Source organism: Mauremys mutica, chromosome 3 (assembly GCF_020497125.1).
Source record: "Mauremys mutica isolate MM-2020 ecotype Southern chromosome 3, ASM2049712v1, whole genome shotgun sequence".
NCBI classification, from domain to species: domain Eukaryota; kingdom Metazoa; phylum Chordata; order Testudines; family Geoemydidae; genus Mauremys; species Mauremys mutica.
This window is the reverse complement of record NC_059074.1, coordinates 195,426,503-195,448,911: the sequence shown is the minus strand read 5'-3', so window position 1 is coordinate 195,448,911 and position 22,409 is coordinate 195,426,503. Positions and strand designations below refer to the sequence as shown.

Below are 22,409 nucleotides of genomic sequence, written 5' to 3'. Positions count from 1 at the left end.
TAGTGTAGATTATTTCTGGTTACATTCCACCAAAATGGTAACTTTGTACATTATACAGTTTTATTAGATGAACTCATTTATCATATATATCACAGGAAATATTCTTTAGACATGTCATATTCTGAAAGGCATCCTATTATACTGACATTTCTTATGCAGGTCAGGATAGACCTAGACCTAGGATAGATATATCTTGCATATATATACCTGCCCCTGGAAATTTCCACTACATGCATCCGACAAAGTGGGTATTCACCCACGAAAGCTCATGCTCCAAAACGTCTGTTCGTCTATAAGGTGCCACAGGACTCTTTGCTGCTTTTACAGATCCAGACTAACACGGCTACCCCTCTGATACAGGATAGAGATTGTGTCTCTGTATGTCATACAGCACCCAGTATAATTCAACTTCTGTTCTGATTGGGGCCCCTTTTTGTAATACAAAGCATATAGATATTCAAGTCCCTTAAAAAATCCTTCTCCCAAATATACACTCACCACTCATTTATGGACTCCACTGATCAGTTACCCTACAGAGTAATTATATAGTATTTTTCTAAATGGTGTTACCCAAGGACGAACAGGAATAAGAGCAGATTCAGTTTAAGTATACAAAATTTAGTCCCAGGCAGACTGCGAAGAGCTACAAAAGGATCTCTCAAAACTGGGTGACTGGGCAACAAAATGGCAGATGAAATTCAATGCTGATAAATGCAAAGTAATGCACATTGGAAAACATAATTCCAACTAAACATATAAAATGGTGGGGTCTAAATTAGCTGTTACCGCTCAAGAAAGAGATCTATGAATCATTGTGGATAGTTCTCTGAAAACATCCACTCTGTGCAGCAGCAGTCAAAAAAGCAAACAGAATGTTGGGAATCATTAAGAAAGGAATAGATAATAAGGCATGAAATACCATATTGCCTGTATATAAATCCATGGTACTTTCACATGTTGAATACTGTGTGCAGATGTGGTCGCCCCATCTCAAAAAAGATATATTGGAATTGGAAAAGGTTCAGAAAAGGGCAACAAAAATTATTAGGGGTATGGAATGGCTGCCATATGAGGACAGACTGGGACTTTTCAGCTTGGAAAAGAGGCGGCTAAGGGGAGATATGACTGAGGTCTATAAAATCATGACTGGTGTGGAGAAAGTGAATAAGGAAGTGTTATTTACTCCTCCTCATAGCACAAGAACTAGAGGTCACCAAATGAAATTAATAGGCAGCAGGCTTAAAACAAACAAAAGGACGCATTTCTTCACACAATGCACAGTCAGTCTGTGGAACTCTTTGCTATATGGACATTTGGCCTGACCCAGTATGGTCTTGTGTTCTTAGAATAACATAACTGCTTGACATTATTCAACATGATTTATACGTCATTTTATTACTTCCAATGGTTTTGTGAACGTCACCTACCGGAAACTGTGAATGCCCTGAAGTTCCTGCTGAAGTACCTCCTGCGTTGTTGCTATTAAGTCCAAAGCGCCAACAAATTCAGAGGTGGACAACAGCAGCTGCACTGTAGGCTGCGTTTGGTGTACAGTAGCCATTAACTTCAGTTTATTGTACGCTTTCACACAGTTATTTCTGGTGAGTGATAGTCTTAAAACCTGAAGAGATCCTTCACACATTACTTTATCAATTTGGGCGATTTTATCTCGAAGTATTTTTACAGCCTGGGAGGTTTTCCTGAGGTAGTCCTGCAATTCATGCTGAGAGGTCATTGCATGAAAAAATGCTTCTGAGCGTAGAGAAATTTGATGAGCAATATTTACTTCCACAATATCCAGATAATGGCTCAGCTTGAGAGAGAGAGAAAAAACAACAACCATATGTTGTAACACCTGGCAAATATATCACACTACAAAAGCACTAAAATGCATTTTGTGGGTACAATTTTAAATTATTTCTACAAGTACATTTCTTTGTTCTATAATGATCAGCTGACTGTGGCCACTATAACACTGGATTAAAAGCTGTTGTCATGGTGGCAAATGAATAACTACCCAGTTTTGTTAGTGAGTTCAAAAAGCATTGGGAAGGTTGAGCTAGTGCATCTCCTTCCTGGTGAAATCATGCTTGTGAAGTCCTGCTTGCCGAAAAGCAAGCAATTAAACAAACCTACCCAAGGCTTTGTACCTCAGAGATCAGACAGTAACTCCCCTACATTATAGCGACTAGCTGAGAGGGCGTGCTGGGTACTGGAAATGAGAATAGCACATGTATTTAACTCTATCATGCACTAAGGCTGCTACACCATGGTGGGGACCTCCAACAACATAGGCGCCGACTTTATGGGTGCTCTGGTGCTGGATCACCCATGGGAAAAAAAAAGAGTGGGTGCTCAGGACCCAGCAGCCACAGCTGTTCGGCCACAGTACCAAAAAGGCTGATTGGCAGCCGGGGCTCGGGGGAGGGCGGAGAGCGGCAAGCTGATGAGGGTCTCAGGGAAGGGGTGGAGCGGGGCAGGAAGAGGCAGGACAAGGGTGGGGCCTCAGGAGAAGGGGCGGAGCAGGGGCAGGACCTCAGAGCAGAGCGGGGATGGAGCACCCCCAGGGAAAACTAGAAGTCGGTACCTTTGCTGCACTGTTATCAGACTGCTGGTCTGGCCCTACTTTATTCAAATTGAAACAACTCAGTGTTCTGAATACGCCATCTGAATGCTAATACCCAAATGACCTGATTTTTAGAGGTGCGGAACACCTGAAGATCACAATGACTTCAACAGGAGCTGTGGCTGCTAAACAGCTCTGAAAAATCAGCCCCAAAATGTTGTTCCTTCTCACAACTATTTCATTTAGGATTTACAGTCTCAGTGGACTATGCAAATCTTGGTCTAAGTGCAAAAGGCTTATTTACAAATTCCTTCCACCCAGCAACCGTAATGCAGTATGCCCATAGGAAAGACCCACTGACCTAGACAGTGCCATGGGGATTTGGAGGTTTAAATTCCAAGCAATGGGTCCAGACTGGGTTTTCTGAGTCCCACCTGAGCTGAGGGTGCTCACAGAGAGGTGGACTAGGCATCTTACCAACACCAGATATAATGAGGTGGAGCCTAGGTAGGCTCAGAGCCTTGAAAAGATTTGGGGCTCATGTAATGAAGAGATCAGCAAAGTTATTAGAAAGCCAGGAATCAGACGGTATTAATGAAAGCATCAGAGCTGCCCCATTAACATTCTAATGCCTGTTTTAGTGTTTCAAGTCTGTTAAGCCACAGGAAGGAAATGTGGATAGAGACTATGCTAGTTCTTATTTTGGTTGCACTGGGGAGAAAAAACCCTGAAGCACAAGAGAGGCTTCTCTCTTCTTAACTTAGAACTCCTGCTTCATTTCTGCCCAACTGCCTAAGATCCTGGCCCAGCCACTCTCTGCAAGTTACATGCATTCTTAAAGCTGATGTTTCATTGTCAGACAAAAGCAGCAAAGAGTCCTGTGGCACCTTATAGACTAACAACAGTTTTGGAGCATGAGCTTTCGTGGGTGAATACCCACTTCATCGGATGCACCCACGAAAGCTCATGCTCCAAAACTTTTGTTAGTCTATAAGGTGCCACAGGACTCTTTGCTGCTTTTACAGATCCAGACTAACACGGCTACCCCTCTGATCATTGTCAGACAGTAATCACTTCAACGGCATCTTATACAGTTTGTTGCAATTTCATGTCCACTGCCATGGTTAAGGAAAGGCAGAGTTGCAAGAACTTGTTAGTGACAGAGAAGCTAATGCTGTTTTTTCCAATCATCACCTACAGACTTAAAGGTAAGCTCCCAAAAGCCGTTGCACGTAAGAGGGAAAATGTTTAAATTAAAAACAAAACACATCACAATGATTTTAAACTTTTGGAAGGATCTGAAGAGTATTTATACCAACAAAACAGGTGTTTGCTTTTTTTTCCTTTTTCCATTGCATATGTACAATTTTTAAAATAATGATAATTCTGAGTGTGATTAGCCCAAAGACCCCTATTTTTCATGTGGATGAAAGTACTCTGCCATCGAGCTCTACAGTGCTCCCAGGGCATGTGTGATTCAGCTACAATAGAAACTGCAAAAGGAAGCAGTACCTACGGTATGATGCCTGAAAGATAACAGGAAGCTAGCTACCAGGAAGGCTTACTACTTCCTTGCAGTGCACAGCACACCCTGCCTTAAATCTGGGGTTTTTCTGAAAATTTTGAGAAAGCTGCACCATTACTGGACTGTCAACATACATACCAGGCACTCATTCCTCCTGCAATCACTATTCATATTCAAAACAGCCACAAAAGAAGTTCTTAATGAGGATTGTCCTCTTTGATTGCTTTAGTCGTTACTATTAGCATATCATTACACTGCATGTAACAATGGTTACTTGTTGGCCCTACCCTTGGCAGATACGGTTTATTTAAAAAAAATTCTCTTCTCAGAAAGGTGGCCCCCACTGGCATCTTAGGCCGACTGAAGTAATATCTGGGCCGTAAAATTAATGTGTTGTGTAACTTGCAGAGAACAGTGGCAGTGGACTTGTCTAGAACTGTTTTCTTTGTAATCAGTGAACAGCTGCACTGAACAGTTTACTGTATTGAGATTTACCTTTTCTTGCAGCAACTTTGAGGAAGCTGCATCACGATTTCCTTTTCCTCCAGAAGTATTAAAGTGAGACCATGGTAAAACAGCATTAAACGTTAAGGAATCTTCCAAGGCAAAATCTGGTTTCATAAAAATCTGAAACAAAAAGAAACAGATACATCTTTCTCTCGCCTCTGTTTTCCTCTCCTTGTCACTATTCCCCACCCTTCTAAAACAAAGTGCACATAAACAAACCCAGGTTTGACACATCCTCTGGGGGTCCTATCCATCAGTTTCTCTAAAAGTTACATTTTCATTTACAAAAATAAATAAATAATCAATCTAGCCCTTATGATTGTAACCAACTTTCCAGCTGTGAAGTGAATGTGACCAAGTGCAGGGTTCTCCTCCTGAATCTGCAGGTAAACAGCCTGATGGTATAGAAGTACAAACTGCCCAAGCCCCAGATCCTAAGCTGTACTCAGGGGAGGTCCTCCATGGGACAGAAATGAATCCTTCTTTGGGACATTCTTCCCTAAAGTTGGAATAGGCTACACATTCCTAATGCTTCCTCCAGGGGGTGGATCCATCTTGCAATTAATTCACTGAATCCGGCTCTTAGATTCTCACTGTGGAACAGCACACCTAAAGCCCCTGCAGAACTGGACTCCGCAGAATACAGGATGTGGGTGCACAACCCCTGCACAGCTCCAAAGCCTACCTCCCCAGGCACAGTGCAGCAACTTTGGCCATTAAAAGCCAAATAATTTTGTCCCTGCTTCTGTTCATCTCAATGAAGCACTGTCTCCGAAGCATCTGCATCTGGCTTAGGTTTACTCCTTAAAATGGATATAATGCCTGGAACTTCCAGGAGGACTGAACCATCTCCTTCCCATTCACCCTAAGCATCACACATGACATCAAAGGATTCAACAGCGAGAAATCAGTCAGTATCAAGCACCGTCTGTTCCTTGGCCTTAACTTTAAACGTTACAGTGAAAGCTACTTTAGCTACACCTCAGGACATGCACAGTGATCAACATTAAACTGTTTACCTGCTAATAACTTATCAACCGGACAGTTTTTTCAGTTTGAATAAAATGGAACATAGGTTTGTCTGTTTTGACCACCTGTTACAACCTAGGTGTCATGTACACTGTGAACTGACTGGGCAGCAATGGTCTTCTTTGCAACTTGTCTGTACAGTGCCTAACACAATGGGGCCCTAATCCTTAACTGGGGTTCCTAGGTGCTACAATAAATAGTAATAGACTCAGGTCTACACAATAACTTCAAAAACGTGCATCAAACTCCTCATCTCACCCCCCAAATCTTCCTTCCTCCCAGAAGTTTCTTTTCTGGAAAATGTACCCAGCGGACCATGGCCACGCTTCAATAGAAAGCAGTGTGGCTGTCTATTCGTGCATGGTTCTATGATCATTTAGTGACTAAAGCCTGCAAATAATGGCAGGTGTGTTTTACCTTCAATACCTGCTAAAAGAATAAATACAGCTCAGGAGACAAAAATAGCCAACAACTTTAAGGATTATCCATTTGGATTACATTGTCTAAGTTCCATGTGAATTACTACAATTTAGGAGGCTCAGAGGATACCTGTTAAAATAGTTCTCCTTCAGACATATGCACACACACACTATTAAGTCTTACACTAGAAATCTGGCAAGCACATTTTTCCTTAATAAAGCCTATACTGTACTGCTATCATACCTTAGGTACTTGTTCCAGATCTGTCCTGGATTTATCTAAAAATAAATAAAATATAAGTAAACTAGCATGATAAATATAAGACTACATTGCAGTCTTCTATAGTCAGTCATCAGCAAACTTATTAACACAATTAATTTCAATAATCAGCAATTAAAGGCCTCATTGCCCTTTGTAATTTTTTGGGATTTAGCTACAGTTTCTGTGCAGCACTCAGATGTGTCCAAGTTTGACTACTTTAAAAATAAATGTATTATTCATATTATAAAAGAAACCCAGTGCTTCAAACTCACTCAGGGTGAAATTCATCTTGCTGGTGAGGACCAGCATAAGGCTCTGCACCACTTAAGCTTCCCATTGGTGCTCTCTAGGGAGGTCACCGGTGGAGCAGTGACACTGGGTTAGACCCAGAGGGGAGATGCACATAGAGTGGTGATGAAGAGGGACCACAGGATCCACACAGATTCAGTGACCCTAACACTCTGTGCAAGTGACACAGAGGTAGCACTCTTCTAGTCCATAGGCTGAAGTGATGGTCACAAGGGGTGGTCGCAGAGGGAAGGAAATAATCAGGACAGGAGAAGAGCAGCACTGGAGCTCTATGCCCTAGCGCCATTGGGAAGCGGGAGGATTTCACACTCTTAGGGCTCCATCCACTTTAATTCAGTCCCATAAGAGGAGCTCAATCAGAGTGTACAGAGTCCCATCAGGCCAAAAAGGGAGGAAGATGAAATAAGTCCATAGCTCACTTGGAGGGTCCCCTCCTCCCCTCATAACCACCATGGTGAAAGGGACCTTTTACCATCTCCAGCACCTCTCTTGCCTGCAGGGTTGTTACTTTATTAAACACAAAAGACAACGCAGCCCAGGACCCATCCCACAGTCTTCCGGCCTCAGACTCAGGCTCTAGGAACTCCTATAGCTGAGAGACCCCAGGTTGCATTTTCTAGGACTGGAGAAAGACAGGCAACTCCAACACTGGGAACTGCAGTGGGTGGAGAGCGAGTTTACCGAAGGTCTGTTCTCCCAAAACCACTCTCCAACTCCCTGGTGCAGAGATTTTTATCCTGTTTGGCTTTGCATAGCAGACCAACCTTTCCTCAGGATAGTTATTCTTACTCAAGCCTTCTTGGGTGCTGCTGGGGGCTAGATACAGTCCTTAAACAGACATTTTAACTAGTACAGTACTCATTTGCAATAAAGGCTATCCATTCAAAAGCTGTGATATTGTTCAGTAATATTACACTTTCAAGATCCTCTGTGTAATACTATGGGCAGTTAACAGAGGAAGGATATTACTGTCCTGGCAAAGGTAAAGCATAGCTAAATATAAGAAAAACAGGGAGTACTTGTGGCACCTTAAAGACTAACAAATTTATTTTAGCATGAGCTTTCGTGAGCTAAAGCTCACTTCTTCGGATGCACAGAATGGAACACACAGACAGGAGATATTTATACATACAGAGAACATGAAAAGGTGGAAGTATGCATACCAACAGACAGAGTCTAATCAATTGAGATGAGCTATCGTTAGCAGGAGGAAAAAAAACTTTTTGAAGTGATAATTAAGATGGCCCATAGAAGGTGTGAGGAGAACTTAACATAGGGAAATAGATTCAATTGGTGTAATGACCCAACCATTCCCAGTCTTTGTTTAGACCACAGTTAATAGTATCTAGTTTGCATATTAATTCAAGTTCAGCAGTCTCTCTTTGGAGTCTGTTTTTGAAGTTTTTTTGTTGCAAAATTGCCACCTTCAAGTCTGTCACTGAGTGGTTAGAAAGGTTGAAGTGTTCTCCCACTGGTTTTTGAATGTTATGATTCCTGATGTCAGATTTGTGTCCATTTATTCTTTTGCGTAGAGACTGTCCGGTTTGGCCAATGTACATGGCAGAGGGGCATTGCTGGCACATGATGGCATATATCACGTTGGTAGATGTGCAGGTGTACGAGCCCCTGATGATGTGTCTGATGTGATTAGGTCCTGTGATGGTGTCACTTGAATGGATATGTGGACAGAGCTGGCATCGGGCTTTATTGCAAGGATAGGTTCCTGGGTTAGTGTTTATGTTGTATGGTGTGCGGTTGCTGGTGAGTATTTGCTTCAGGTTGGGAGGCTGTCTATAAGCGAGGACTGGCCTGTCTCCCAAGATCTGTGAGAGTGAGGGATCATCTTTAAGGATAGGTTGTAAATCTTTGATGATGCGCTGGAGAGGTTTTAGTTGGGGGCTGTAGGTGATGGCTAGTGGTGTTCTGTTATTTTCTTTTTTAGGCCTGTCCTGTAGTAGGTGGCTTCTGGGTACTCTTCTGGCTCTGTCAATCTGTTTTTTCACTTCAGCAGGTGGGTATTGTAGGTTTAAAAATGCTTGATAGAGATCTTGTAGGTGTTTATCTCTGTCCGAGGGATTGGAGCAAATACGGTTGTATCTTAGAGCTTGGCTGTAGACAATGGATCGTGTGGTGTGTACCATCAGGGGCTCGTACACCTGCACATCTACCAACGTGATATATGCCATCATGTGCCAGCAATGCCCCTCTGCCATGTACATTGGCCAAACCGGACAGTCTCTACGCAAAAGAATAAATGGACACAAATCTGACATCAGGAATCATAACATTCAAAAACCAGTGGGAGAACACTTCAACCTTTCTAACCACTCAGTGACAGACTTGAAGGTGGCAATTTTGCAACAAAAAAACTTCAAAAACAGACTCCAAAGAGAGACTGCTGAACTTGAATTAATATGCAAACTAGATACTATTAACTGTGGTCTAAACAAAGACTGGGAATGGTTGGGTCATTACACCAATTGAATCTATTTCCCTATGTTAAGTTCTCCTCACACCTTCTATGGGCCATCTTAATTATCACTTCAAAAAGTTTTTTTTCCTCCTGCTAACGATAGCTCATCTCAATTGATTAGACTCTGCCTGTTGGTATGCATACTTCCACCTTTTCATGTTCTCTGTATGTATAAATATCTCCTGTCTGTGTGTTCCATTCTATGCATCCGAAGAAGTGAGCTTTAGCTCACGAAAGCTCATGCTAAAATAAATTTGTTAGTCTTTAAGGTGCCACAAGTACTCCCTGTTTTTTTTGCGGATACAGACTAACACGGCTGCTACTCTGAAACCTAAATATAAGAGTTAGTTCTCAAGACCTTCAACTATGAAAGACAAAAAAGTTGGACTTCATTTTTCATGGAAAGGAAAAAAACTGGTAATAGAGGTATTAGAAAGCCTGACAAGACGAGCTGAATCCAATGGAGTAAATCAAAACAGGGAAACATTCTGTAATTACTAGGAACAGGGGATGCAGACAAACTTTCACTCAATGAGCAGTGCTTCGCCAGTGAAACTCTCTTTCAGGAAACTGAAAGAAAGAAGTAATACAAGCTAACTTCAGATTGTCCATTATACTTTCTCTGCCTGTTTTTTTTTGCCTATTCCCAATCCTTGATCACCTGAGATACCTCACTACAAAGCCAAAAATATATCAGGAGAAACAGTCTTGTTACAGCTAGACTCCATTAAAAGAACCATGCAAGCAGCCTTTGCTAATGATGATCTTTCAATATGTCAGGGATGCCACAATGTCACAAATTCCAATTTTTCTTCTCCATTGGCGGGGCCATTCTTCATTACTCAGAACATGAACAGTAGCCAGAAACTCAGCACAATCACATAATCTAGGTTTTTAAGAAGAGGAAATTAAAGGAAACAATGTCATGGATGTAATTTCAAGTTGTGAATGCAGAAATGCCAAGGAAGAATTCAGGAACAGGACTCACTAGTTTTTTGACCTACGTCTCTATCCAATCATACCTGCATTTTCAGTGATCATTACAAATAAATCACCAGCAGCTATTTCTGCAGGTAATATCTTACAAACAACAAAGGAGATGATTAGTATGTTATATTATCTATTATAGAAAAGAAAATGTCTTTTTAACAAGTAAAAGAAGACTAGGTGTTTACCATGAGTATGTAAGAGAGTGCTGTCGAAGGTATCTTTAGGAGGACAAATATTCTTGCATCTTTCATGAATCTTCTCTCTCTATAAAAGAGAAAAGATATTAAAGAACTACTCTGACACTAATACAATAATGAAAAATTCTCTTTTTTTTTTAAAGGGAATTTTCAGAACATTTTCAATCTAAGATATTACATTACGCCAAATAATTCTGACAACTTCACAACTAATTTTTTCCCTCTTACAATTTTAAGTACATGTGAAAGGTGCCAGAATGACAACTCTGGAGGTCGAAATCCTTGTTTGTTAGTTGGTTGGTATGTTATTTCTTTGCTGATTTCACATCACAGAAAGAGAGAGAATGAAACTATTCAAGACATATGATCTAAATTCTCCTCCCCACAAAATGAAATATAAACATCCACTGAGTGCAGTAACACACTTACAGACATTATTTATTTGCAGTCTAATCTGCAAATTATCCTACACTAAAATAAAAACATCTTTTACTGACCTTCCCCTCAAATGTAATGTACAAAAATATCTTCCCCCACCTTACTTATATACACCACAGTGAAACCTTACACCGCATTTAGCTAAGCTAGGCTTCTATTGTTACTTATAAAGCTTAAACATGGGATCCACATCTTGTAAAACTCTTCTATTTTGTCCTCTTCTTCAGAGATTATTTTTTCATAGCAGGCTGAAGCTGCAAGATCCATCAGAAATTCTTTGACGGACAACTCATGCCTCTCCTTCCAATACACTGTTTATTTTCACAATCAAATAGTTACATTTCAATTTAATGCAACAGCTTATTTCATTTTTGCAATATTGGCTATACAAACATATGGCTCTAAAAAACAATTCTTCCCCCCATACTTTACCAGTACTATTACCATTTTGATGCAGAACAGTTAAACCTTTTTATACTCCCCAAACAAGTGTTTTAAGGGTTTATGATGCTGAAAATTTTCAATGTTTGTTACTGGCTCTTAAACCAAGTTTGTTCAGTATGTTCTGTTCTGTGTTTGCACAGTGACTGCTGCAGTGGAGCCCTGGACCATGACGAGAGCTCCTAGTTGCTACAATAATACAAATAATAATAATAATATAGATTGTTTTAAACCTGCATCTGCATTAAAGCCCTCTCTCTTGTAATTTTGTAGCTTGTACCCAAATAACATGTATTTGAAGGGGAAAAGATGACTAAAAAAACCTGCAGAAACATGAATACAGAATAATTCACCTAATCTGAATACATTAATTAAACAAGGAAATTATATATAGGTGGTAGTATTTAAAAATACCTTTAAAATATTCATTAATCAGAACTGGACAATTGTATAACACTTCAAGGCTACCATTCCGGGGCCCAATCCTGCAAATGCAACCAAGCATAGCGCTCTCTACCATAAATAGTCCTATTGACTTCAGTGGGACTATTCACAAGAGTAAGCACTACACTCAGCAGGAAGCGTTGTCACAGCAGCCAAAAGTTAAAGGAAGCTACAGCCAAAGAAACAGAACACAGCAGATTTCCACATCTTCTTTTAGGCTGTGTTCTTTCTTTAAAATCTAAAAACAGCTCTGGCTTTCACCAGATGGCAATAGTCTGTTTCCTACTTCATTATTTTATATTTAAGTGTTTTATACACAGGCCATTTTTAAGACATTCTTAGCAACAATTTAGTCATGTTTTACATTTGATCAGGTGACTGGATTTTTTTTTTTTTTTTTTTACATTATAGAGTGTAACTACTGAATAATCCTTTAAGAATAATTAGTGAAGTTTTCAATACCCAAAGGAAATAGCGAAGATGAACAGCAATTATAAGGTCTGTACATTTAAAACAAGCGTATAGCACTCAGGAACTAAAAATAATGAAATAGCAGGGAGAGAGAATTTAGACAATGCTTTTAATGCTAAGAATGGTGAACTTACAGCACACCATACCGAGGTCAAGAGAAGAGTCAACTAGCATAGAGGTAGACAGGTAGTTATTAGAACATAAGAACATAAGAACGGCAGTACCAGGTCAGACCAAAGGTCCATCTAGCCCAGTATCTGTCTACCGACAGTGGCCAATGCTAGGTGCCCCAGAGGGAGTGAACCTAACAGGCAATGATCAAGTGATCTCTCCTGCCATCCATCTCCATCCTCTGATGAACAGAGGCTAGGGACACCATTCTTTACCCATCCTGGCTAATAGCCATTTATGGACTTCACCACCATGAATTTATCCAGTTCTCTTTTAAACACTGTTATAGTCCTAGCCTTCACAACCTCCTCAGGTAAGGAGTTCCACAAGTTGACTGTGCGCTGCGTGAAGAACTTCTTTTTATTTGTTTTAAACCTGCTGCCTATTAATTTCATTTGGTGACCCCTAGTTCTTGTATTATGGGAATAAGCAAATAACTTTTCCTTATCCACTTTCTCAACATCACTCATGATTTTATATACCTCTATCATATCCCCCCTTAGTCTCCTCTTTTCCAAGCTGAAGAGACCTAGCCTCTTTAATCTTTCCTCATATGGGACCCTCTCCAAACCCCTGATCATTTTAGTTGCCCTTTTCTGAACCTTTTCTAGTGCTAGAATATCTTTTTTGAGGTGAGGAGACTATATCTGTACACAGTATTCAAGATGTGGGCGTACCATGGATTTATATAAGGGCAAAAATATACCCTCAGTCTTATTCTCTATCCCCTTTTTAATGATTCCTAACATCCTGTTTGCTTTTTTGACCGCCTCTGCACACTGCGTGGACATCTTCAGAGAACTATCCACGATGACTCCAAGATCTTTTTCCTGACTCGTTGTAGCTAAATTAGCCCCCACCATATTGTATGTATAGTTGGGGTTATTTTTTCCAATGTGCATTACTTTACATTTTTCCACATTAAATTTCATTTGCCATTTTGTTGCTCAATCACTTAGTTTTGTGAGATCTTTTTGAAGTTCTTCACAATCTGCTTTGGTAATATGATGGACTATTAATGGGTACAATCAGTTAGTGGTGTCAGACTCAAATGGTTCTGAAGTTTCTTTTTTAACCCATAATGTACCTAACTTTGGTACTTTACCTGAATGATTTCCTGTTGATATAATGCAAAATTTTCCTTGTTGATCTGTGGGAGGTAGAATGAAGGTGCGACTTCTGTGTCCACAAAGTCCTGTCCCCATGTTTTTGTAAAGAAATCGGATTCCCTTTTTGCTAACCTAGGATCATTTAGCGCCGCTGGGAGATTTACTTTGGAATGATAAATTGTCCATCTATGCTGATCTGCAACTAGAGATGGGCTGTCACTTAAACTATTAGGATCACCTATAAGCACAAAAGATAAGACAGTCCATTAAGACAAAAACCTGAAAGCACTTTTTTCATAGTAAACTCAATGTAATTCTTGAAGCAAACAACAAATTTCAAATTTTTATTTTTTATTTACGTAAAGCATCAGAATTATCTACAGAAAGGATTGCGTACCAAGACACACAATCCCCTTCCCCAACAATCTAACACACTCACATTTTTGTGTTTAGATTGCACAAACCAAGGTTGAAACATGCAATTAGAGGTACACCTCTACCCTGCTATAACATGACCCAATATAACACGGGTTCGCATATAGCGTGGTAGCAGCGGGACTTGGGCGGCGCTTTAAAGGGTCCGGGGCTCTGGCTGCTGCGGGGAGCCCCGGGCCCTTTAAAGTGCGCTGGAGCCCTGCTGCCGCCACCCCGGGGCTGTGGCAGCGGGGCTCCACCGGCAATTTAAAGGGCCTGGGGCTCCCTGCAGCAGCTGGAGCCCAGAGCTCTTTAAATCACCGCCGGAGCCCTGCCACCCCTACATATAACGGGGTTTCAGCTATAACGTGGTAGGGATTTTTGGCATCTCACGACCACGTTATAGCAGAGTAGCGGTGTATATTCTGTCAATATCTTCACACAAATATCAATTAATTCTTCAGGCACCCTTTGAAAGACAGAAGTCTGTAGACTTGATATACTAAATATATTAAATTGAAGAACTACTGCATCCACCAACCTAGAACTACAGTCAAGGTTCTCACATGTTTCTTTAAGAGAATTCTCAAAATTCCACTATTTCCCCACTTTACACCCCTCACCCTCAGCATTCCATATGACAGCTGTCAATACAACCACGAAAGCGCCTTATGGGAGTGCCAGAGTTACCCATCTTGATCTCTTGCTCCCCACATCAGAAGGATTAGGGAGTGTCACAGAAGCAATGCAGTTAGCCCTGCAGGGCGAGAATTGCCTGTCTCACAACTATACTCTGGCTGATCTTTCACAGGCTCTGAAAGAAGTCTCATCCTCTTCTCCTTCATAATAAGGATGGTGACTTCAGTGTAGGGTGACCAGGCAGCAAAGGTGAAAAATCAGGACAGGGGAGGGGGTAATAGGAGCCTATATAAGAAAAAGACCCAAAATTCGGGACTGTCCCTATAAAATCGGGACATCTGGTCACCCTACTTCAATGTGAGGTGGAGATTTAAATAGGGTAGAAATCAGGAGATCTCCAGTGCTCCAAAAATAAAATGAGGTGTTTTTTGAGGTGGAGTAAGTAGACTCCCACTCCACCTATAAATACATCATTTTATTTCATAGTATTATCCAGAAAACAAGAGGACTTTGTTGACTATTTTCAGGTTAATTTTCAGGACACAGACTGTAACAGTATTTTCATCTGTCCTACAAGCCAAAATTACCTGTAGGTTCCTTGGGACATACATCAGGCAGTGATTGTACAGGTCGAAAGCGTTTAGCAGAATCCATTTCCTTTTTAAAGAAAGCATCTCTGCTGTTTGGCTGAGGCACTGGTGAAGAACTGTGGCTTGATGCCATTGCATAAAATCACCACTTGATAGAAGCTAAGAAAGAAAAAATAAACACAAAGTCTTCAGTGCAGCTCTGATTACTGATTGTACCATAACAATGGCATTTATTTAACAAATCGCGTACATAAAACTAAACAGTTTAAAACAATACTACTTATCTTTCAACCATGGTATGAAAAATATTTTACATTTGAAATACAAAGAAAGGGCTAATTTTTATACACACACAACTACTGTACATAAAAATGCCCACGCACATTATATCTTTCTGTTTCCATAATTATTCAAGCATTATCATAGAAATACTTCCTCTCAGAAATGGCATGCCAAGTCCTGGAGGTTTGTGAATGAGAGAACATGCCAGTGTGTTATGGGTAATTTTATTTAATCTACTGATGGGAGCTAAATTGTGCAAGCCCACAGACATGACGGTGGATCACATATCAGAAGTCTCGTGAGTGCAGATAAAGGGCCTAATTCTCTGTTAATTTAATTCCATTCACTTAAGCAGAATTACATGAGCAGCGAATTTCATTCATAATGCCACGTAAGCACGATTTGGTATATTTTTCCCTGACTTTTTCTTCTTTTTTCGTAGTAAGGGTTGAAAGATTTATTTGCAGAGTATTTAAAGAGAATGATTCGTGTTGTGTACAAAATATGGACAGCAGGCAAAACCCTTAACCTGTGATGCATGCACTCCAGAGGAGGGTTCTATCATTTTACAGTATAGTGGAATCCATTCACAGTGAACATCTGTAATGCACAAACTGCAATTCTATTTATACCGAACCTCCACTAAAAGGGTGAAATTCATACTTCCCTACACAAGGGCCAAGTGATTGGTACTTGTATAGCAAGCTAAGTATATGCTGTGCAGGGGAATAAATTCCACACGCCCCCAAACCAAGTGCAGGTCATGGGATTGCAACACAGCCCCTCCATGGGGGGTTCTGGGCCAATGGCCCTCATGTAGATGCTTGAGAGAGAGAGAGAGAGAGAGAGAGAAAATGTATGTAAAACCAAGTCACTCTACCTCAATGCCAGGGACTATTTTCCAAGCAAGCCACAGATCGGGGGCCATCAGGCTCCCAACCACTGGAGTGTTCTGTGTACACCTGGAGAATTTTAAACTTTTTTTTTTCTTAGAAGCACAAAAAAAGAAAAAGGCACAGAAAAATGAATATTCACCAAAATGGACATAAACCTACTGTTGCTCCCATCCCCATCTGACATGAGTCACACCCCATTTTTAAAAGGCTGCTTCCTCTGCACACACGGAGCTCAATCTATGTGACCTGTCTCCATGTCTTGCTCTTGTCCATTTTATGACTCTTCCTTTCTGCCTTTTCTTTAACCCCATTGCTATTACACTTCCTTTCTTCTACTCCTCCCCTTTGCACTTTTCCCTCAATCTCAAAGTCGTCCCCTTTCTGCCCCCTCCTGCCTTTATAGGTGAGGAGCCCCAGTGTTTTCCAGGCTCATTCCTCTGTATATTCAGGGAATCTCCCACACTTACTCTCTACTGGGATGTGGGGTGTTAGGGCCTCTCTGTCCCACTCTCTGCAGCAGTCCCCTTCAGCCTTCTCCCTTCTTCTCTCACTAAGGCCAGTTGAAGATTTTGAGGGTTTTCTTCATCATAAGGACATAAGAACATAAGAATGACCATACTGGGTTAGATCAATGGTCCATCTAGCCTGGAATCTGTCATCCAATGGTGGCCAATGCCAGGTGCTTCAAACGGAATGAACAGAACCGGGCAATCATCAAGTGATCCATCCCCTGTCATTCAGTCCCAGCATCTAGCAGGCAGAGGCTCAGGGTCACCCAGAGCATGGGGTCACATCCCTGACCATCTTGGCTACTAGCTACTGATGAACGCTGACCTTACCTATTTTTTTTTTTTATGCAGCTGTAATTTTGGCCTTCACAACATCCACTGGTAACAAGTTCCACAGGCTGACTGGGCACTGTGGTCCCATTCTTTGTGGTCCCCACTCTGTATGTCTCCATTCCCAGATGCATCCCCACATCTCCCCTCACGGTTCGTCAATGTCCATCTGTATTCCATAATCGCCACCCAGCGTAGGTCTCTCCTCTGTCTTGTGTGGGGTCAATCTCGCTCCCTCTGAGCATTGGGATGGGGGAAGACTTGGGTGGCTCCCCCTCCCCCTCCCTGATTGCAGGGGCTAACATGGTTTCTGTGGCCTTTATGGCCACCTTCCCTGGTGTATCTACTCCCCTACAGCCCTGCTTTCAGAGCACTTGGAAGGCAGAGCAGTTCAGGCAGAAAGAAGAGAAAACACAGGCAACCCCAATCCTCCCATTTATTCCCTGCAACAGCAGCTATTGGCAGGAAATCAACCTGTTTTTAAAATCTCTCGACCAGCTGCACCAAGACATTGGCCAGGACTTGGAAATGGGTATGCAAACCCCCAGGAAGATAGTTGGCAAGAATTTTCCCTGCCCACCTCCAACAGACCCCTCTGAGCTACTCTATTCAGAAAGGCAAACAACACTTCCAGAACTACCAAATACCACTACAATATACTTAACCGGTTTTGCTCAAAATCTATTCTAGACAAAAATAAATTAATAAATTAATAAAAAGTTAGTGTTGCTACAGTAATAAACATTAGAAAAATACAAATAATTTTACAGTTTAAATAATCTAGCCATTATAAATAATGGAAATAGCAAGTTTATGCAACTATAGCTGTGGCTAACCTTACAGTTCACTATACTCTAATAAAGTTCTGTTCACCTGAATATTAATATTAGAAATGACAATAACAATCTTTATGTTACCAGTATTTTATTCATGAAATACTTGCTCAAGTGTTTGTCTAATAACTAACTCCTTCCTCAAAATATCTTTTTCCTGCATTTGTTTCTAACCCGAGAAATATCAAGAATGTCAAATCTTGTCTCTTTTGGGGGCGGGGGGGGGGGGCTGGAGGTGTCAAGTGTGCATTTTGGCTTTCACAGCACTTAGATCATCTGTTAATCTTTAAAAGACAGACCTTTTTTTCCTAGGTATTTGTGTGTTTATTTAGAATTAAACAGATGTTAATAAAAATAAACAGAAGAGTTTTAAACTGCGTGGAAAAACAATCACTTCCTTTCTCAATTAACCAAGTTTCAGGCCTTCTGGATAGGAACAAAGCACAAAATCAGAGCTTTATTTTCTATTTTCAGGTTCCCTTACTTGCAGTGATTTTTTTTTTTTTTTTAATTTAGCAACTCCCTTAAAGCTTACTTCATGACAATCTTAAAATCCAAATGGGTATTCCTGGGTACTTGTTATCTTTAGCATCTAAAGTGTTTGTGAAGTAGTCAGCCACACATCAAAACTACAAGATCATTGTGTTCAATTACAGCTTTCCAGAATTGTTTCCAAACACAACCATTTTGAGAAAATATTTTTTTAATCTGCTTATTTATTTTCTCTTGCTGTTGCCTCCACACTGAGAGATTTTTATACTCTCACATGTTTGTTCTTCCCTTGTCATATTTCTAATGTACCGTATATACTCAATCATAAGCCGGTTCATTTATAAGCTGACCTCCCCCCAGATGGATAAGTAAAAATGGAAAATTTTTATAACCCGTTCATAAGCCGACCCTATAATTCAGGGGTCAGCAAACTTTGGCTCCTGGGCCATCAGGATAAGCCGCTGGTGGTCCGAGATGGTTTGTTTACCTCGAGCGTCCACAGGCACGGAGGTAAACCTAAGTAAACAAAGTGTCTCGGCGGGCCAGGACAGCAACTGGTGGGGACATTTTTTCGGGGAGGGGGGCGGGGGGAGAAGCTGGGGGTCAGGGGAGTAACCCGTGACCACCCCCACATGACCCCACCCCTCGCCCGGGACCTCCACACTCTCCCCATCCCATCACTTCCCACCTTACCTGGGGAGGACCAGGGAAGATGCCTCTGGCCTGCCTGGAGCTGCTCCGGCAGGCTGGGCAGTGCGGCCGCAGCCTGCTCCAGCAGGCCAGAGCGGGCGGTGTGGCCACAGCATGTTCCAGCGGGATGGGCCAGGCGACACAGCTGCAGCCTGCTCTGGGGGGCAGGGCCGAGTGGCACGGCTGCAGCCTGCCAGCCCCGGAGCTGCAGCTGCTTCGGAGGCTGGGGGGAGAGCAGCATGGCCAGAAGCAGAGAGACTCTGGCCCCGCCTCTTCCCACCTGGCTCTGCTGCCTGTGCTGCCTCTCCTTGCGCCCTCTGTTGGGGGGAGGGTCTATGTGCCACCTCTCCCTCTTTATACCCATTCATAAGCCAACCCCCGTCTCTGGTGCTTCCCTTTTTTACTAAAAAAATCGGCTTGTGAACAAGTATATATGGTAGGTATGTTCCTTCCTTCCTCCAGCAGCTCCTCACCAGATACTAGTATTTACTACTGTTGGGTTTTTGTCACTAATCAAACTGGTTCATGAACCAGAATGCTGAGGGGAAAAAATACATTATTTTAGCACTTTTAGAAAAATAAACATCATGCATTCAGTGGTAAAAATCAAGCCTCCTAAAGGAATATACAAAGTAGTGGGTATTAGGAGCTCCAGCAACTACAATTGTACTAAATGTCTGCATTAGCAGAGTCTCCTGAGAAATTTTCATGTTATATGGATATACATCTGTTGTATCTGTATTAATGCTTTGTATTAACTGAAGCCCTTCTTAAAATTATACATGCAATGAAACATTTTGCTCTTGAAATCAAGCATTTTGTGAGCCATTGTTTTCCCCTATTCTGACAATTTATTTAAAACGCTAAATTAGGATGCCAGCAAAACAAAGCGCTTTCTAAAATAAGAACTTCAATTACCTAAACCAAAATGGAATAAATGCTAACTGCATTTAACCAGTACAAGATTTAAAATAAAATTTAAGGAACACATTTTAACACTGAAGACACACATTTCAAATGTTTGTTTTCAAAACGAAACATTCTTTATTTCTTACAGTTATTTTTATTGCTAATCATTGTCAAATATCCACATTACCTTTGTGCCCTTATTCCAGTCTTAACAAAATCTTAGAACCGAACAAAAAGGTAACACTAAAATATCAGTGCAGCAAAGAACTTTCATATCATCGAGTTGATTTCAACAAGAATCTCTGGCAGAGGTCTTCTAAATGATCTGCAATATGATGCTGTACTAAATTATTCATAGGTAACACCTACTTTAGCAGCCTCATAGACTCATAGACTTTAAGGTCAGTAGGGACCATTATGATCATCTAGTCTGACCTCCTGCACAATGCAGGCCACAGAATCTCACCCAGCCACTTCAATAACAAACCCCTAACCTATGTCTGAGTTACTGAAGTCCTCAAATTGTGGTTTGAAGACCTCAAGCTGCAGAGAATCCTCCCGCAAGTGATCCATGCCCCAGTCATAATTTACTAACTAAATAACTAACTTCAACAAGCTGCCACATTTGTAAAGGCACTAACCTACCTATGAAACAGAAAATACTCATACAGTACTACAAAACTGTGGTTTAACAAAACAGATTTTAAAATCAGCCAAATAAGAACACATTAAGGAATGAAGAAGAAATGCAATATATCTTGTCTTGAATCCCTTCCATGTTCCAAAAGAGATTACAACAAGTCAATGAATGGATGAGAATCCTTACTAGCACCTAACCTCCCAAGTATGTTAATCTAATTGACCACTGAAAGTTACTGTGATTTACTAGTTCAATGGCTCTCAACCTTCCCAGACTAGGGTATCCCTTTCAGGAAACCGATTTCTCTTGCGTGCGCCCAATTTTCATCTTACTTAAAAAATACTTGCTTACAAAATCAGACATAAAAATACTAAAGTGTCACAGCCACACTATTACTGAAAAATTGCTTATGTTCTCATTTATACCATATAATTATAAAATAAATCAATTGGAATATAAACATGTACTTACATTTCAGTGTATAGTATATAGAGCAGCATAAAGAAGTCATTGTATGAAATTTTAGTTTGTAATGACTTTGCTAGTGCTTTTTATGAAGCCTACTGTAAAACTAGACAAATACAGATGAGTTGATGTACCCCCTGGAAGACCTCTGCGTACCCTCAGGGGGTACACAAACCCTGATTGAGAACCACTGTACTAGTTTACCTACAAAACCGCCTTTATAGTATTAGCATACTAAGCACTTTATAAACATTTCTTGAAATATTCAGTGATGCATACATCGTCCAGTTTAAATCTCATGGAAAACTAAACTCAAACTTAACATGAAACAAAAGCAAGTAAATAAAGAGAGTGGAGGATTGCCTCTACAGACTATTTTAATTCATACCATTGTGTGGGAGTTGTGCAATACAAACTGTAAATTGCCCAGTCTCCGGAGCCTCCTAGTTACAAGAGAATATGTGCTGCAATAACTACATGCAACTGTGCAAGTTAAATGACATTAATATTTCGGGTGTCCTGCAATTAAGTACTGGATTAGAGTAATAATATTTCTAAAAAAAATAATGTAATTGCATTTTGACTGACAACTTGTATAACTAAGCTTCAGCGTGACAAATTGTTACATGGATTAGGCAGAAGATATAGGTTTAGAAGGGGAATAAAAATGCAACTCACTTTTCCAGCAGTCCCAGGCCACTCAAATAAAGAGCAATTGCCCTAATGATGCAATACAGAAGTATCACAAAAACAGAAGCACAACCACAGTTCACTTTTTTACAGTTAATCAGAATTCACTAACCTGAGCCCTGGGTCCTCCAACAAGTTGAAGTACACAATTCACAGACTGAGATCCCTGTGGAGGGACCAAGACATACAATGGCACTTTACAAGCTGCTCTGTTGCTTTTCGGTTAATAAAGTATCTGTAGTTCATTTAAGTTAAACCCAAGAAAAAAGGTTAAATCCTTAGCACAATTCTCAAATATCCTATATATGACTTGAAAACTCCACTCACCCTGGACAGAATCTCAGCTTTCAATTAAAAAAATAAGTTCCTAGCCCTTCCGGTAGAAAACAATAACTTTCCAAACATGAACCAGTATAAATTGATTCAGTGTTCTATTCCTGAGTCTGAAGACAGACAGCTCCAGTGCCTCTGCTGCTACTCACAGCTCTGTCCAGCAGCAATAGGGTGAAAACAGCAAGACTCTGATCAGTATCGCTATTGCTATTTGGAGCTCCATGGACAGAAATGGAACTGTTAAAAATTATGTTAGTTTCATGCTGCTGCAGCAGCTTACCAAAGCTATTAACAGTAAAGATAAGCACTAGAGATAGTCATTAGAGCAGTGGTTTTCAACCTTTTT

The 22,409-nt window shown here is 40.8% G+C and overlaps 1 protein-coding gene across 8 annotated transcripts in view; it reads right to left on the bottom strand.

Moving 5' to 3' along the window:
* Positions 1-22,409, bottom strand: part of VPS54 (VPS54 subunit of GARP complex) — a 75,881-nt gene that overhangs the window by 40,406 nt on the left and 13,066 nt on the right. For 3 of the 8 annotated variants that reach the window (XM_045008359.1, XM_045008366.1, XM_045008367.1), the window contains exons 3-10: positions 16,640-16,752; positions 16,157-16,264; positions 14,992-15,153; positions 13,348-13,589; positions 10,266-10,344; positions 6,291-6,325; positions 4,587-4,718; positions 1,428-1,813 (exon numbers count right to left, since the gene is read on the bottom strand). In XM_045008359.1, coding sequence (XP_044864294.1) covers positions 1,428-1,813; positions 4,587-4,718; positions 6,291-6,325; positions 10,266-10,344; positions 13,348-13,589; positions 14,992-15,127 — 1,010 coding nt within the window. In that variant the 5' untranslated portion in view covers positions 15,128-15,153; positions 16,157-16,264; positions 16,640-16,752. Of the gene's footprint in view, positions 1-1,427; positions 1,814-4,586; positions 4,719-6,290; positions 6,326-10,265; positions 10,345-13,347; positions 13,590-14,991; positions 15,154-16,156; positions 16,265-16,639; positions 16,753-21,428; positions 21,484-21,842; positions 21,897-22,409 lie in introns of those variants that run through there. The other 5 variants (XM_045008360.1, XM_045008362.1, XM_045008363.1 and 2 more) reach the window with 5 other exon arrangements.